At 37.3% G+C, this 12,413-nt stretch overlaps 1 protein-coding gene across 1 annotated transcript in view; it reads left to right on the top strand.

Moving 5' to 3' along the window:
• LOC114531637 overlaps positions 1-12,413 on the top strand; it is a 32,274-nt gene that overhangs the window by 9,894 nt on the left and 9,967 nt on the right. The window contains exons 24-52 of the mRNA XM_028553252.1: positions 190-383; positions 465-701; positions 1,048-1,440; positions 1,799-2,115; positions 2,203-2,353; positions 2,595-2,642; positions 2,757-2,946; positions 3,383-3,825; positions 4,057-4,187; positions 4,536-4,673; positions 4,780-4,921; positions 5,084-5,394; positions 5,674-5,815; positions 5,942-6,004; positions 6,108-6,280; positions 6,364-6,445; positions 6,768-6,859; positions 6,993-7,536; positions 7,673-7,852; positions 8,042-8,197; positions 8,548-8,736; positions 9,212-9,388; positions 9,468-9,751; positions 9,918-10,266; positions 10,408-10,587; positions 10,706-10,867; positions 11,010-11,201; positions 11,604-11,789; positions 12,013-12,402. Coding sequence (XP_028409053.1) covers positions 190-383; positions 465-701; positions 1,048-1,440; positions 1,799-2,115; positions 2,203-2,353; positions 2,595-2,642; positions 2,757-2,946; positions 3,383-3,825; positions 4,057-4,187; positions 4,536-4,673; positions 4,780-4,921; positions 5,084-5,394; positions 5,674-5,815; positions 5,942-6,004; positions 6,108-6,280; positions 6,364-6,445; positions 6,768-6,859; positions 6,993-7,536; positions 7,673-7,852; positions 8,042-8,197; positions 8,548-8,736; positions 9,212-9,388; positions 9,468-9,751; positions 9,918-10,266; positions 10,408-10,587; positions 10,706-10,867; positions 11,010-11,201; positions 11,604-11,789; positions 12,013-12,402 — 6,236 coding nt within the window. The remainder of the gene's footprint in view (positions 1-189; positions 384-464; positions 702-1,047; positions 1,441-1,798; positions 2,116-2,202; positions 2,354-2,594; positions 2,643-2,756; positions 2,947-3,382; positions 3,826-4,056; positions 4,188-4,535; positions 4,674-4,779; positions 4,922-5,083; positions 5,395-5,673; positions 5,816-5,941; positions 6,005-6,107; positions 6,281-6,363; positions 6,446-6,767; positions 6,860-6,992; positions 7,537-7,672; positions 7,853-8,041; positions 8,198-8,547; positions 8,737-9,211; positions 9,389-9,467; positions 9,752-9,917; positions 10,267-10,407; positions 10,588-10,705; positions 10,868-11,009; positions 11,202-11,603; positions 11,790-12,012; positions 12,403-12,413) is intronic.

A 12,413-nucleotide genomic window follows, 5' to 3' on the forward strand; every position in this document is an offset into this window, starting at 1 on the left:
TGGGGGTTTATAATAATCAAAGCGAGTCTCTAATGTATAAATACTAAGGTTTAATTCAGGTTATACCGAACAACAGGCAATTTTAGAGCGACTTAAAAAAATCACTATCCGGTGGATAGCGCTATCCAGCTTTAATAGAATCGGTCCAAATCAGAAACCTCATCCACTATAATTTGTATCGTACAACAGACCTTCAGAAGACACTCTACAACTCTTGCAATCCCTGGGAGGAATAAAGCTTCGTTATTCTCTCACTTCTGCGCATGATCCCTGGATCTTGGTCGGCTATAAGGGTCAACAAAGGGAAGACTGGATAACAGTAAAAGTTGGGGAAAGGGGGAAAACTGCCATTCGAGTTTCAGCATCGGTTCATTTGAATCAAGGTAAGTCATATTTCGTTAAACATGATCAACTTTTTTAGACAACATTATGATGTATTTATACAGATTTTTTTTATTTTTTAGTACCAAATTCTCCAGAATTTCACGAGTACTTTACTTCAACAGAAGACAGTGCAGCAAACAGCACTGAGTTATCAATCGCAGGTGGATATTCACGTTTCGTTCACAATATTTCCACGAGATGTGAACCTGACAGCGACCCAAACTGCAAGCCGAGTTTGTCTTTAGCAATGTGGATGAAACCTGATGAGATATCTAGTATCAATAATGAACACACTTTCAGACCAATTCAATCTGAAGGTAAGTTACAACGATAAATGATAGCTTTGCTGAGATAAACGAGTGGTTAATTCAATGTTTGCCATTGCAAATCACAAATTCACAATACCTCAGTTATAAGGACTTTAAGATTGAGGACAGCATCGTGAGCGAAACAAACAAATCTGTTCAGTAAAAAATGTCTTGAAACTATACAAATGAAACTATCCTGTCCTTTCTTTTTACGTCTTATTGTCATAAGCGTTTTTAAGCTACCCAACTGTCCAAAAGTAGAGAAACCTTCTTTTTATATTCCAGTAAATGATGAACCGATTCAATATTAGAAAACATAATTAGTATTATAAATGTCCAATTTATGTCTTCTTAGAGCGAATCGTATTGAAATATTACTCGAATGGGTACAGATACATTATTCCGGTTGGCAATTTATTCACTGGGTTATATTTGAATTGGGACGAATCACGCAAGTTCTGCTTGACGCTGGGAGCAGATCTGCCTGTGATTTTGGACAAACAGACGGAGAATGCGATAAACTCGATGCTATCAAGGACTGGAGTTAAAAAATACATACACATTGGTTTGCGACGGGACCCTATTACCTCGGAATTTAAGTGGGTCGATGGTTCGCCAGTCGAATACAATAACTGGCACGGGGCAGAACCGTCATCAGAAACATGTAGTTGTCGTTTCGAAAACGGTCATTGGAATGCCTTAAGCTGCACTGACATTCGGCCAACTGTTTGTCAACAGTCCACTGAAGGTAAGAAAAACAATCCAACACAGCACTAACCTTTATTCTCCATGTTCTCATGTCTACCGTCGTCTGATCGACGGATGTAGAGTATAAAATGTTAAGAACGGAAGGTTATCGAAGCTATAAAGTTATAGCATAAGAAAGAATTTATAAAATACAGGGGAATCTTTTTATAAGCTCTGAGAACATCTTCCTCGAATTAATCAGAACTAGAAATAGGAATAGAGTGTCGGCTAAGCTTGCTAGTTTTTTTATATATTATTGATTTATTTACTCAAAAATTGTTAAAACACGGTATTATAGAATAATGCGAGTTTTTAATTCCATTTGGATCGGAATCAACTCAGCAAAATTGATCTTTTAGATTATATTGGTCTTGTTCCCCTGGGCTTGGAGCGCAAAGCAATACCTGACGACAGAATGACGTCTTCAACATTTCTTGATGTTCTTCACACATCGAAGGAGGGACGAATTAATTCGATCCCTGCATCATGGTGCGCACCACATAGTGACGCAGAACCATATCTACAAGTTGATCTTGGTGACATAAAGACTGTCTGTGGTGTAGGTACTCAGGGACGTGATTACGTTGGCCATCAATCATGGCCTAAATCATATTATATTAAACTCAGTAACGATTCTTCAACATGGATTTATTTCAGTCGTGGTGGTCGGAAAAAGGTACTTCTCGTGCACCAGTAGTTTATTCATTGTTCAAGTCACGACGTCTACTGTTTTGCCAATTCTCAGGTGGATTTCTTTCCTCAGGTATTCCAAGCCAACTACGATATCAGCAGCGTAGTAATTAATCGTTTTCATGAACCAGTTAAGACACAACTAATTCGCTTGGTAGTTTTGGAATGGCCGTCACATCTTGTACTTTGTATGAAAATGGAATTGTTCTCTTGTAGTAGCAAAGGTAGGTCTATATCTTAGAGATGATAACTGCAACTTGTTGTTAAAATCTATTGGTCAGACTCACTGCATGCAAAGGTATACAACCAAACAACCAAGACGATACCAACAGTGCATTAATATTTGATTAAAATATATTTGATTAAAATAGTCGTTCATGGTTTTAACAAACTTTCCAGACGTTCTTGTTCATTCCTTTATTCCCCAATATTACTTTTGACTCTGACCTTGATTACTATAAACAGGTAGAGACGATGAAAGACCAGCACCAGATGTACCAAAAAGTATCACAGGTACACTTTAGACTACTGTCATATCTGTTCAATCAAATCTCTATAATCAGATTGCATTGATTATATTTCATTTCAAACATAGCATATTTGAAAAATATTTCTTAAATTCTGTAGTGGCAGAACCTGAGCATTGTTTGGATGTGCTGATGTCAGGAAAGACTACAGATGGTGTTTATATGATTAACCCTGGTAATGGAGCATTTCCCGTGTATTGTGATCAAACTACTGATGGCGGAGGTTGGACTGTATTTCAGAGGCGCATGGATGGAACAGTTGATTTTTATAGAAATCATGAAGAATACGTGTATGATATTATAACTGCTAAATAACCTTTATCGTGTATTACCACTAACACTACTACGAGCACCACCACAGTCACCGACTGCCACTAAATACGACCAGGTCACCACCTTTACTATTACTGTCGTTACTAATATCATCACTACCACAAGTACGACCATTATCACTTTCATTAACACCACTATCATCACTACTTTAATTGCCATCAACATCACAGACACCACATTATCATAACCATCATCATTACCGCTATTACGACCGTCATCATTACCACTTTAATTACCATCAACATCACAGGCACAACAATACCATAACCATCATCACCTCTGCTATTATCACCACTAGCAATACCATCATGAATTTAGTGACGACCAACATTTTCACCATGGAACCAACCTTCTTTTAACATTAATTCCATAACGGCCTTGGTGTTTATTCAGAGCTGGCTTTGGTGATCTCTCAGGAGAATACTGGCTTGGACTTTCAAAGATTGCATTGCTGACTCACAGTTATTCCAGCAACTTGAGGATTGACCTCGATAATTGGTGGAGTCAATCAATACATGTGGTATATTCTGACTTCACGATTGACGAAGCAAGGTCTTCTTACAAACTACATTATTCGGATTGGTTAGGACCAGATACCGACAGCTTATCTCTTCACAAAGACGCAACCTTTAGCGCGAAGGATTTTGGCACCTTGAATGATACAGCAGTTAAGTTCCATGCAGGCTGGTGGTTTAAAACACCTAAGTTTAGATATACTTGTCTAAATGGACGGTATTATGATAGTGAAACAGTCAATGAAGATGGCATTATTTGGCAGAGTTGGCGGTTGGAGACATTGAAACAAAGTAAGATGATGCTCAGATGGAATGGCAAAGGTAATTTGAAGTAATGTTTAGATTTAGGTCAGGCTGGGGTGTGAATAGAAATAATAGTAAGCTATCTTGTAAAGTAGCATATTATATGAAACTGCACACAACTGGCACTCCAGACATTATTATCTGTTTTAATTTAAAGAATTGAATTCAGTTTAATCTTAAAATAGTCACACCAGATATACTTTGATCGTGAACAAACTTGCTGTGTAAATACACTGCGTTCTATTTCAGGAGGAAAACAGGGTCCGTTGGAACTGGCAGATTGGCACACTTATGTATCTTCTGAGATTGAGGTACTTGATGCCAAGCTCAATGGACAGACACATTTTACAATTGATCAAGTCACGGCCAAATATATTCAGGTCAGTCCTTGTATAGTTCCCTGACGGTCCATGAGGGACCAGTTGTGCTGGATAGAGCAATCCACCAGATTCAACCGTTCTAAAAATACTTGAAAAGCAATAAAATTTCAGCTTTGGAACAAACAATTGTTAAAGAGGAACCTCAATTTAAGATTTCATCAAAATTATTCTTAACAACGGGTGATTGAAAATGCCGTTGTTTGGTGGATAGCGCTTTTCGGCGTTCATACAATCGGCCCCTGAACTTATGTCTTTTGGTTCTCAGAATAAATCTTGGAAAATACTTGTTGTAGAATCAGACAATATTTTAGAGCATTCTCTTCTAATGAAAATCTTTCAAAATTTCAGGCTGATATTTTCACACAACGTCGTCTAACGCACATTTCGACACAAGGAATGAATTCTGACTTTGTAAACAAATATTATCTTCAATTAAGTACTGGAGTAGACTATTGGACCGACTACAGGGAAAATGACGTTTTAAAGGTTCGTCACACTCACTGTCTCTTGTGTTCATTGAATACCAATGGTTTGAAGTGACAACTTCTTTTATAACGTGCGTAAAAATGAAGGTGAACTTTGCTTGTCTTAGATATTTGAAGGGAACAAGGATGCAACAAGTGTTTCAACAAACTGTTTGAAAGAAACGGAACTCACAAGGATGGTGAGATTATACCCCGTCGAGTGTAAAGGCTCCTGTTCTTTGAGGATTGAAATTTATTCATGTTTCGAAAGTAAGTAATCCAACGGAATGCCTTTCTTTGCTCAGTTTTCGTTATACCTGTGCATGGCTGCCACCTCACATCTCTTCATTGTGTCTGCCTAAAAATGTGTCTCAATAAACTCCCAGTACGTGTCCATATCATTAAACATTTATGTTTCCTTCCATTGTTTAGCTTGTTCAAAAGCTGTTGGTATTCAATACGGTAACGGCAAGTTTCCTGACATCAACATGGATGCAACCTCTACCACGTATAATGGACATGCAAAACAAGGACGCTTAGACCTTTCACAAAGCAGTCATATCAAATCATGGAGAGCAGAGAGGATGGAGCCCGGCCAATATCTCGAAGTAAGGCTTTCTGAACTGTATAAAATCACATCCGTTGCAACGCAAGGTGGAAGTGATTGTTGGGTGAAGAGTTTCAGCATTTCTTATCGCAATAAAGACTTGAAGTGGAAACAATACACAGGAAAGAATGGAAGGGTAAGAATAATACCATACCATAGCATAGCATAGCATAGCATAGCATAGCATAGCATAGCATAGCATAGCATAGCATAGCATAGCATAGCATAGCATAGCATAGCATAGCATAGCATAGCATAGCATAGCATACCATACCATACCATACCATACCATACCATACCATACCATACCATACCATACCATACCAACCCCTACCATACCATACCATACCATACCATACCATACCATACCAGATGACTTAATTTCACATGGTTTAAGCCTACGTTTGTTTTGCAGATACTTCCTGGTAATAGAAACGTTAAATCGGTTCTACGTACGCATTTTGACAGACCGTTTCTAGCATATGTAGTGAGATTTGTTGTCAAGACATGGCATAATAAAATCTGTATGAGAACTGAGGTGTATGGCTGTCCCGCAGGTAAGTCGTTTGAAATGTTATGTTCTTTAGAAAAAAATATACGAATGATGACTACATACTGTTGTCTGTCATCGACAAACATTCTATTTATTTCGGTTAAAATCGAATTTACTGTTTTTCTTCAAGATAATGCGATATTTGTGGTTCATACACGAGAGGCAATTGCCGGTCAAAATCTTGTCATGAAGGGTATCTCTATTTTCTTTTGTCGACAATTTTTTCATATTGGCATTAGGAGTATATAAAATTATCATAAATTTGAAATAAATATTTATTATTTTTCTTTTCGTAGGCAAATATCGTTACTGTGAACATTGTGAATGCCCAGGTTGCTTGAAAAGTTTATGGTTGCGTGTATTTGGTGAAGTCCATCTGGCTGCAGCTTCTATTCTGTACGATTGCGAATATCATGAATTTGAAATTCCTATTAACTCATCCATTGTGCCAGGATCTCACAAGATTCACGTAAGCAACACAAGTGAAAGTTGTGATTCCTGAGGCATCGACCATGACTTCATCATAACTTTCTGTTTTGTCTTTGAGTTTAGATGGGCGCAAGTGAAAGCAGCAGTTTTTCCCCTGACGAGAAGCTTTTAGACGAGCGTATGGTTGGCACTATCACTGTGACAGGTATTTCATAAAGTCATTCGTCATTTTATTCATTCGTTGCCAAATATACTTAGTTTAAACGAGCAAATACAATCATATTATCTATCAAAAAACGGTAATAATTCCATCTCCAGAATCCACGAATATAATCCTAACTTTTAATTCTAAACCAGACCCTAATCCTTACCCAAATACTCATAATAAAGGATTAGAATCAAAGATTATATTTGTGGATTCTGGACATGAAATTATTACCAAAAGAACATCATCCAATTATTTATACCAAATATCATCGTCGGATTGTTAGCAAAAACATTTGTTACAATAGAAATTTTATCTTTAGAGTATTATCCTAGTTGCCTGGACTTGCTTTTCTCAGGACAGACGAAGAATGGTGTTTACAAGATACAACCAAACAGTGAAACAGCTTTTGAGGTATAACTATGTAGATTCCATACGTAGCCTTATATTAGTTTTTTCTATAAGAAGCTGTATATTTTCGAGACAAACTCTGTGTGTGTTCATTGATCATATATATGCATGTGCTTGCACTTTCTTTCCAATGCAGGTTTATTGTGACCAAGAGACGTTTGGCGGAGGATGGACAGTGTTTCAGAGACGTTTAAACAGCGCTGAAAATTTTGATCGCGTTTGGGCTGATTATAAAACAGGCTTTGGTAACCTTACTTCAGAATTTTGGCTTGGGAATGATTACATTCATGAACTGACCATACGTCGTAAGGAACTATTACTTGATCTCAATTCCGTTCCTGGCGATTCTGCGTTCATTTTGTATAAATCATTCCAAGTCGAGAACGAAGCAACATTTTACAAACTCCATGTCTCGGAATACCAACAGTCTGTTGGAGATTGTTTTAGCTATAATAATGGTATGAAGTTTACAACTAATGATCAGGATCAAGATGTTTGGAATGACGGAAATTGTGCCGTACATGCAAAAGCAGGCTGGTGGCATAAGGCTTGCACGTCTTGTCATTTCAATGGTCGAATAAGTGACAGTGCAGTAGCTCATGAAAGATGTAGGATGAATAACTGGCAAGAGGAACTAACATTTCTTAAAAAATCCGAAATGAAATTACGGGACAGAAATAGTAGGTCTTGATAAGTAATTAGTTCAATTGATATATTGTACATTGTACAGTATTGTTCAGTACAACGATACATTGTTTAGTGCATGTCTTATAAAGGGTTGCAAAGCATAAAGGCTATCTATATCTTTTTTTTCAGTTGTAACCTGCAATGATCAGTACTGCTATTACTTGCTGAAATCTTCCTTTCATTGGAGTGCGGCCCAGGAAAAATGTCGAAGTTTCAAAGCGGATCTTTTGTCTGTTCGCGATGATACTGAAAATCAATGGATTGTCAACAATATTCTTAAAAATCAGACCGTCAATCGCGTACATTTGGGTAGGTCTCTCCAGTGGATCAAACAGGTAGACTAGGTGCAGGATATGTCTGACTGTGAGACTGTGAGACTGATGGTCAACCTTAGTTATGTAAATTAGTCAAATGTGGGTTTTTGTAGTGTCGACTGTTGAAAACAGAAAGCTGATGTTATATAAAGTAAAATTAATTGACTCTTTCTTTTTTTACAAGGTATACAAAATTTGACACACTGGATAGATGATTCTGGACTTCTTTACAATAATTTTCAAGGTTCCAATTCTGGTGATGATTGTCCTTATTTAGAAGTGAATGGAGGTTGGAGTGTGGGTGATTGCGGTAATTTGTTACCCACCCTTTGTAAGAGAGGTAACCTTTTTTTCTGCAGTGTCTACTGCTCACGTCTTATTCTGATCTGTTCATTCTATAATAAACCTCAGACCAACGCTCCTTAATTCATCTCTTCTTACCGCATGTCTGTATATCATCTCAATCTTTGCTTCTTTCTCGTTTTCTTTCTACTTCTAGCAGGCTTTCCCTCACGTCATCATCTTTTTAAAACCACTTCATATCATCTGAACTTTTCTTTCTAACAGAAACGTCATCTTCCTCCCTGAACCGTTGCATTTTTTCAATTCTTTAAATTTTTCTTCAAAATGCTATGATCAGATGTCTAGTTGCCTGGATTTATTGCATTGCAAATACTCTATCATTCACAGCTAAGTTTTGTCACAAGGAAGCCTGTCATGTATTTACTACTCAGACGATGGATCATAATGCTGCTAAAGAATTTTGTCGAGAACGTGGTTATGATATTCCCAAAATAAACAGTCCAGAAAAAAATGAATATATCTTAAATGTGATGAGATCTTTGACAATAACTAGTAGCTGGATGAAGCCTTACGTTAGTACGTATCTTATATATTTTTAAAGTTAAAGTGTGACATGTCTTCCTTAGTACTTCAAGTAATCTAAAATGACAGGAAAGGACTTGGTTAGTTATCAAATAAAAAACCCATTCCTCGGTTGACACAACTTGATATGTCTTGAAATATAATTTATTTTGGTTTCAAATTTATATCAGAGCTATAGTTCTTATAGCTAAAAATAATCACAAAATTTCGACAAGTTTCGCAAAGAATAACAGAAAATACAATCGATTAAATACTGCAGAATGGATTTCTATTTCGACAACCCCTCTGCTCGCTGATTGGCTAGCGAGCGCGAGATCACCTGCTTGAAAAACGTTGGGAATTGCAGTGTCTAAATGGTATCAAAGCCATCTTGAAATGTTTTTAATTTTTTTTAACACTTTCCTAAAATATTATACCAAATTTCGAGTGAAATTTTTTTGATAATTCATATTTTAATCACTTTAATCAGATGTAAAGCGTAGTGGCCCCGAGCATCTATGGTTTGATGGTTCAAGCCTTACATACGAAAACTGGGGTAATGGAGAGCCAAACGATGAGAAAAATGAATGCGCTTTTATGAACAAGGGTGGAACTTGGTGGGACGCCCATTGTTCAGCTGCTATTATTGCTCCTGTTTGTGAAAGGGGTTTGTATCCAACATTGTCTCCTCTGGACCCAAGCTTGGTTAAGAAGCGCTAATTTGATTTTATTTCTCTTATACCTAGTTCTAAATTCTGCAAAGAATCCTAAAAATTGCTTGGATCTCCTGTTATCTGGTTCAGTCCGTAGTGGTGTGTATACGATAGATCCAGACGGCGAGGGTTCTTTATCAGTTTATTGCGACCAAGAAAACTTTGGTGGTGGTTGGACTATGCTCATGCGACAGGCAATTCCGAAATACAGTTTTTATTATGATTGGGAAGTCTACAAAAAAGGTTTTGGCTCCCTGGAAGGAGATTTTTGGCTTGGAAATGAGAACATACACAGACTAACTAGAGTAACAAAAGAGGTAGTAAGACAGCTCATATTTTAAAAATGCTCGTAGTATCGGTAGTAACACTAAACCAACCGTCAACCTGATCACGAAACTAAGCTAATCTGACCGTCGGAGTAAAACTTCCCGAAATCGCCCCTCGAATTACCGTACCCTAAGTGATTCACATATTCTTTCCTAGATGTTGTTTCATATGAAATCCCAGGCAGGTGGCATAAAGAACGTTCATTACAAATCTTTCAAAGTTGCGGATGAAAGCGACTTCTATCGTCTGAATGTTGGGGAATATCAAACCTCGCCTGTCGGAGATGCAATGGCCGATCTTGATAACATGAGATTTTCAACGTATGATGTAGACAACGATTTTACTGTTGCTAATTGCGCTTGGCATCACAAAGGAGGATGGTGGTATAATAATTGTGGAGAGGTAATGATTACAACAAGATCTGGAACCGCTTCCTTTGAATGGCAAACGTGGGCGTCGAATACCGTTATTGATGACCTGAATATGAAGATACGAAGCCAATTTGGTATGTTTAGACCACGTTCTTTCGACCAAGTGAATCGATTCTCTCTGATTTTTTAATGAATAAAAATCGGGTTTCTGTGAACGAAACGTCATTTTATAGTTGAATACCTGACACGTGAGTATATTCTCCTGTGTTTTTTAGTGGTAAGCTGCACTGACTATTTCTGCTACTATCGAATGACTGAGAAGAAAAGTTGGTCTGAAGCTGTGAAAATGTGCCGAAAGTTCAACGCAGATCTCGTCTCCATACGCGACGAGGCAGAACAACAATGGGTCATAGACAACATTCTTGTTCCAAGATCACTTAATGAAATTTATATTGGTATGAACATAAAGTTTATGAAACCAAACTTCGTCTTTTAAGCTGTTGTGACTTGTGAGAAAACTGGAAATTGGTACACTTTTAACACGTTTTCCTGCATGAATATATTTATCAACAGGTCTTGGCATGGAGAACACCCAAACATGGACGGACGGGAGCTCTGTGAGTTTCACCAAGTTGGTAAATGTCGTAACAGCTGATAAATGCGTCATTTTAAAAAAAGACGGGTCATGGGAGATTGTTGATTGTGTACAACCGCAATATGTCTTGTGTAAAAGAGGTGAGGAAATACCGAGAAGATATTCAACCAAACCTTTCAGTATTGAAATATATTTCGCTTAATGATTAAAGCAAACTTGGTAGTCTTTTAATTTACTTCAAACAAGAAATTAAATTAATCGAGAAAATGTTTCAATTTGCAGGTAAATTTTGCATTCAAGGAGACTGTTATGTCGTTGATGTAAAAAAGACACGTAGCTATACAGAAGGCGAAAATTTTTGCCACAGCCTCGGTTTTAGTTTGGCCAAAATAACTAACGATATTGAAAGCGATTATGCCGGGAATTTAGTCAGGGAAACCACATCTGACTCGAGTTTTACTTATTCTTTAATTGGTATGTATGTTTTTATGTTTTTATCTTAAAGTTTTTGTAGGCAATCTATCAAATCATCGTCCATAGAGGGACACTTTGATGTGAGATCTTTACGTTAGGATTATAATTTTGCGATTAAAACTGCAAGTCATTTATTTCAATTTTCTTATTTCGACGATTTGGAGTGCGCAAATAATTTCATGTTTATTAATATACACGAGTAGAAATGACGTCAGTACCGGGAAATTCCTGGTTTTGGATGAATGATGGAATAAATGAATGAATGAATGAATGAATGATTGGATGATTGGATGAAGGCGTATAGGAACTGCATGTTGCGTTAGCTGACATTGACTTTCAACAATAGTTTTCCTTCTCCAAACTGTTGTGTTGTGCTAAATGGTTTGATATCTGTAATTCTAGGTTTGAAACAAGATGGCGACAGACACCGTTGGTTAGATAACACATTGTGTCAATATTCTGACTGGGCGTCTGATGAACCCAGCTCAGCCGGTCAAACAGTCACTGCTGTTCATCTTAACTCTGGTCAATATGAATGGGAAGATTGGGGCGGTGGTTATGACGTATATTTTACTATTTGTGACAAAGGTTTGTTCGGGCATATACTTTTGTTATTTATATATATGTTTCTACTGAAATCGAACACAGAATTGATCTTCGCCTAAACTTTCGCCTCACTTGTATGAGCTAACAGCCGATTTTACATTATTATTTGAAATTTTGTGATTATGTTTCGTTAAATGAACTATAGCTCTGATATAAAATCCTTTATTCCTCTGTTTTGTACAATAAATCACTGATTTCTCTCCAGGGCCTATTGTCGACAGTTGTACTGACGTCCTCCGACATGGTAACAGGGAAAATGGTTTCTATTCAGTAAGTGCAGGACGGACAAAACAATTTACAGTGTATTGTGACTTGATCAGTCCTGGTAATCCCTGGACAGTGATACAGAGGCGATTGTACGAAAGTGAACCAACAGATTTCCACTCAAAATCGTGGACAGACTACAAAAACGGCTTTAGCTCGCATGAGATGAATTTCTGGCTGGGTAATGAGTATATTCACCAGTTAGCCAAGACGCCACAACGGCTAAAGATTGTTATTCAAACTGAGTTCAATCTTTATGAAGCTGTTTATGAGAATTTCACAGTTGGCGATGAAGCATCTGGGTATCAGATTAACTTTGGAGCGTATTCAGGTTAGTTTTCC

This window comes from Dendronephthya gigantea, unplaced genomic scaffold (genome assembly GCF_004324835.1).
Source record: "Dendronephthya gigantea isolate DGI-Jeju-01 unplaced genomic scaffold, DenGig_1.0 000073F, whole genome shotgun sequence".
Lineage (NCBI taxonomy): Eukaryota > Metazoa > Cnidaria > Anthozoa > Malacalcyonacea > Nephtheidae > Dendronephthya > Dendronephthya gigantea.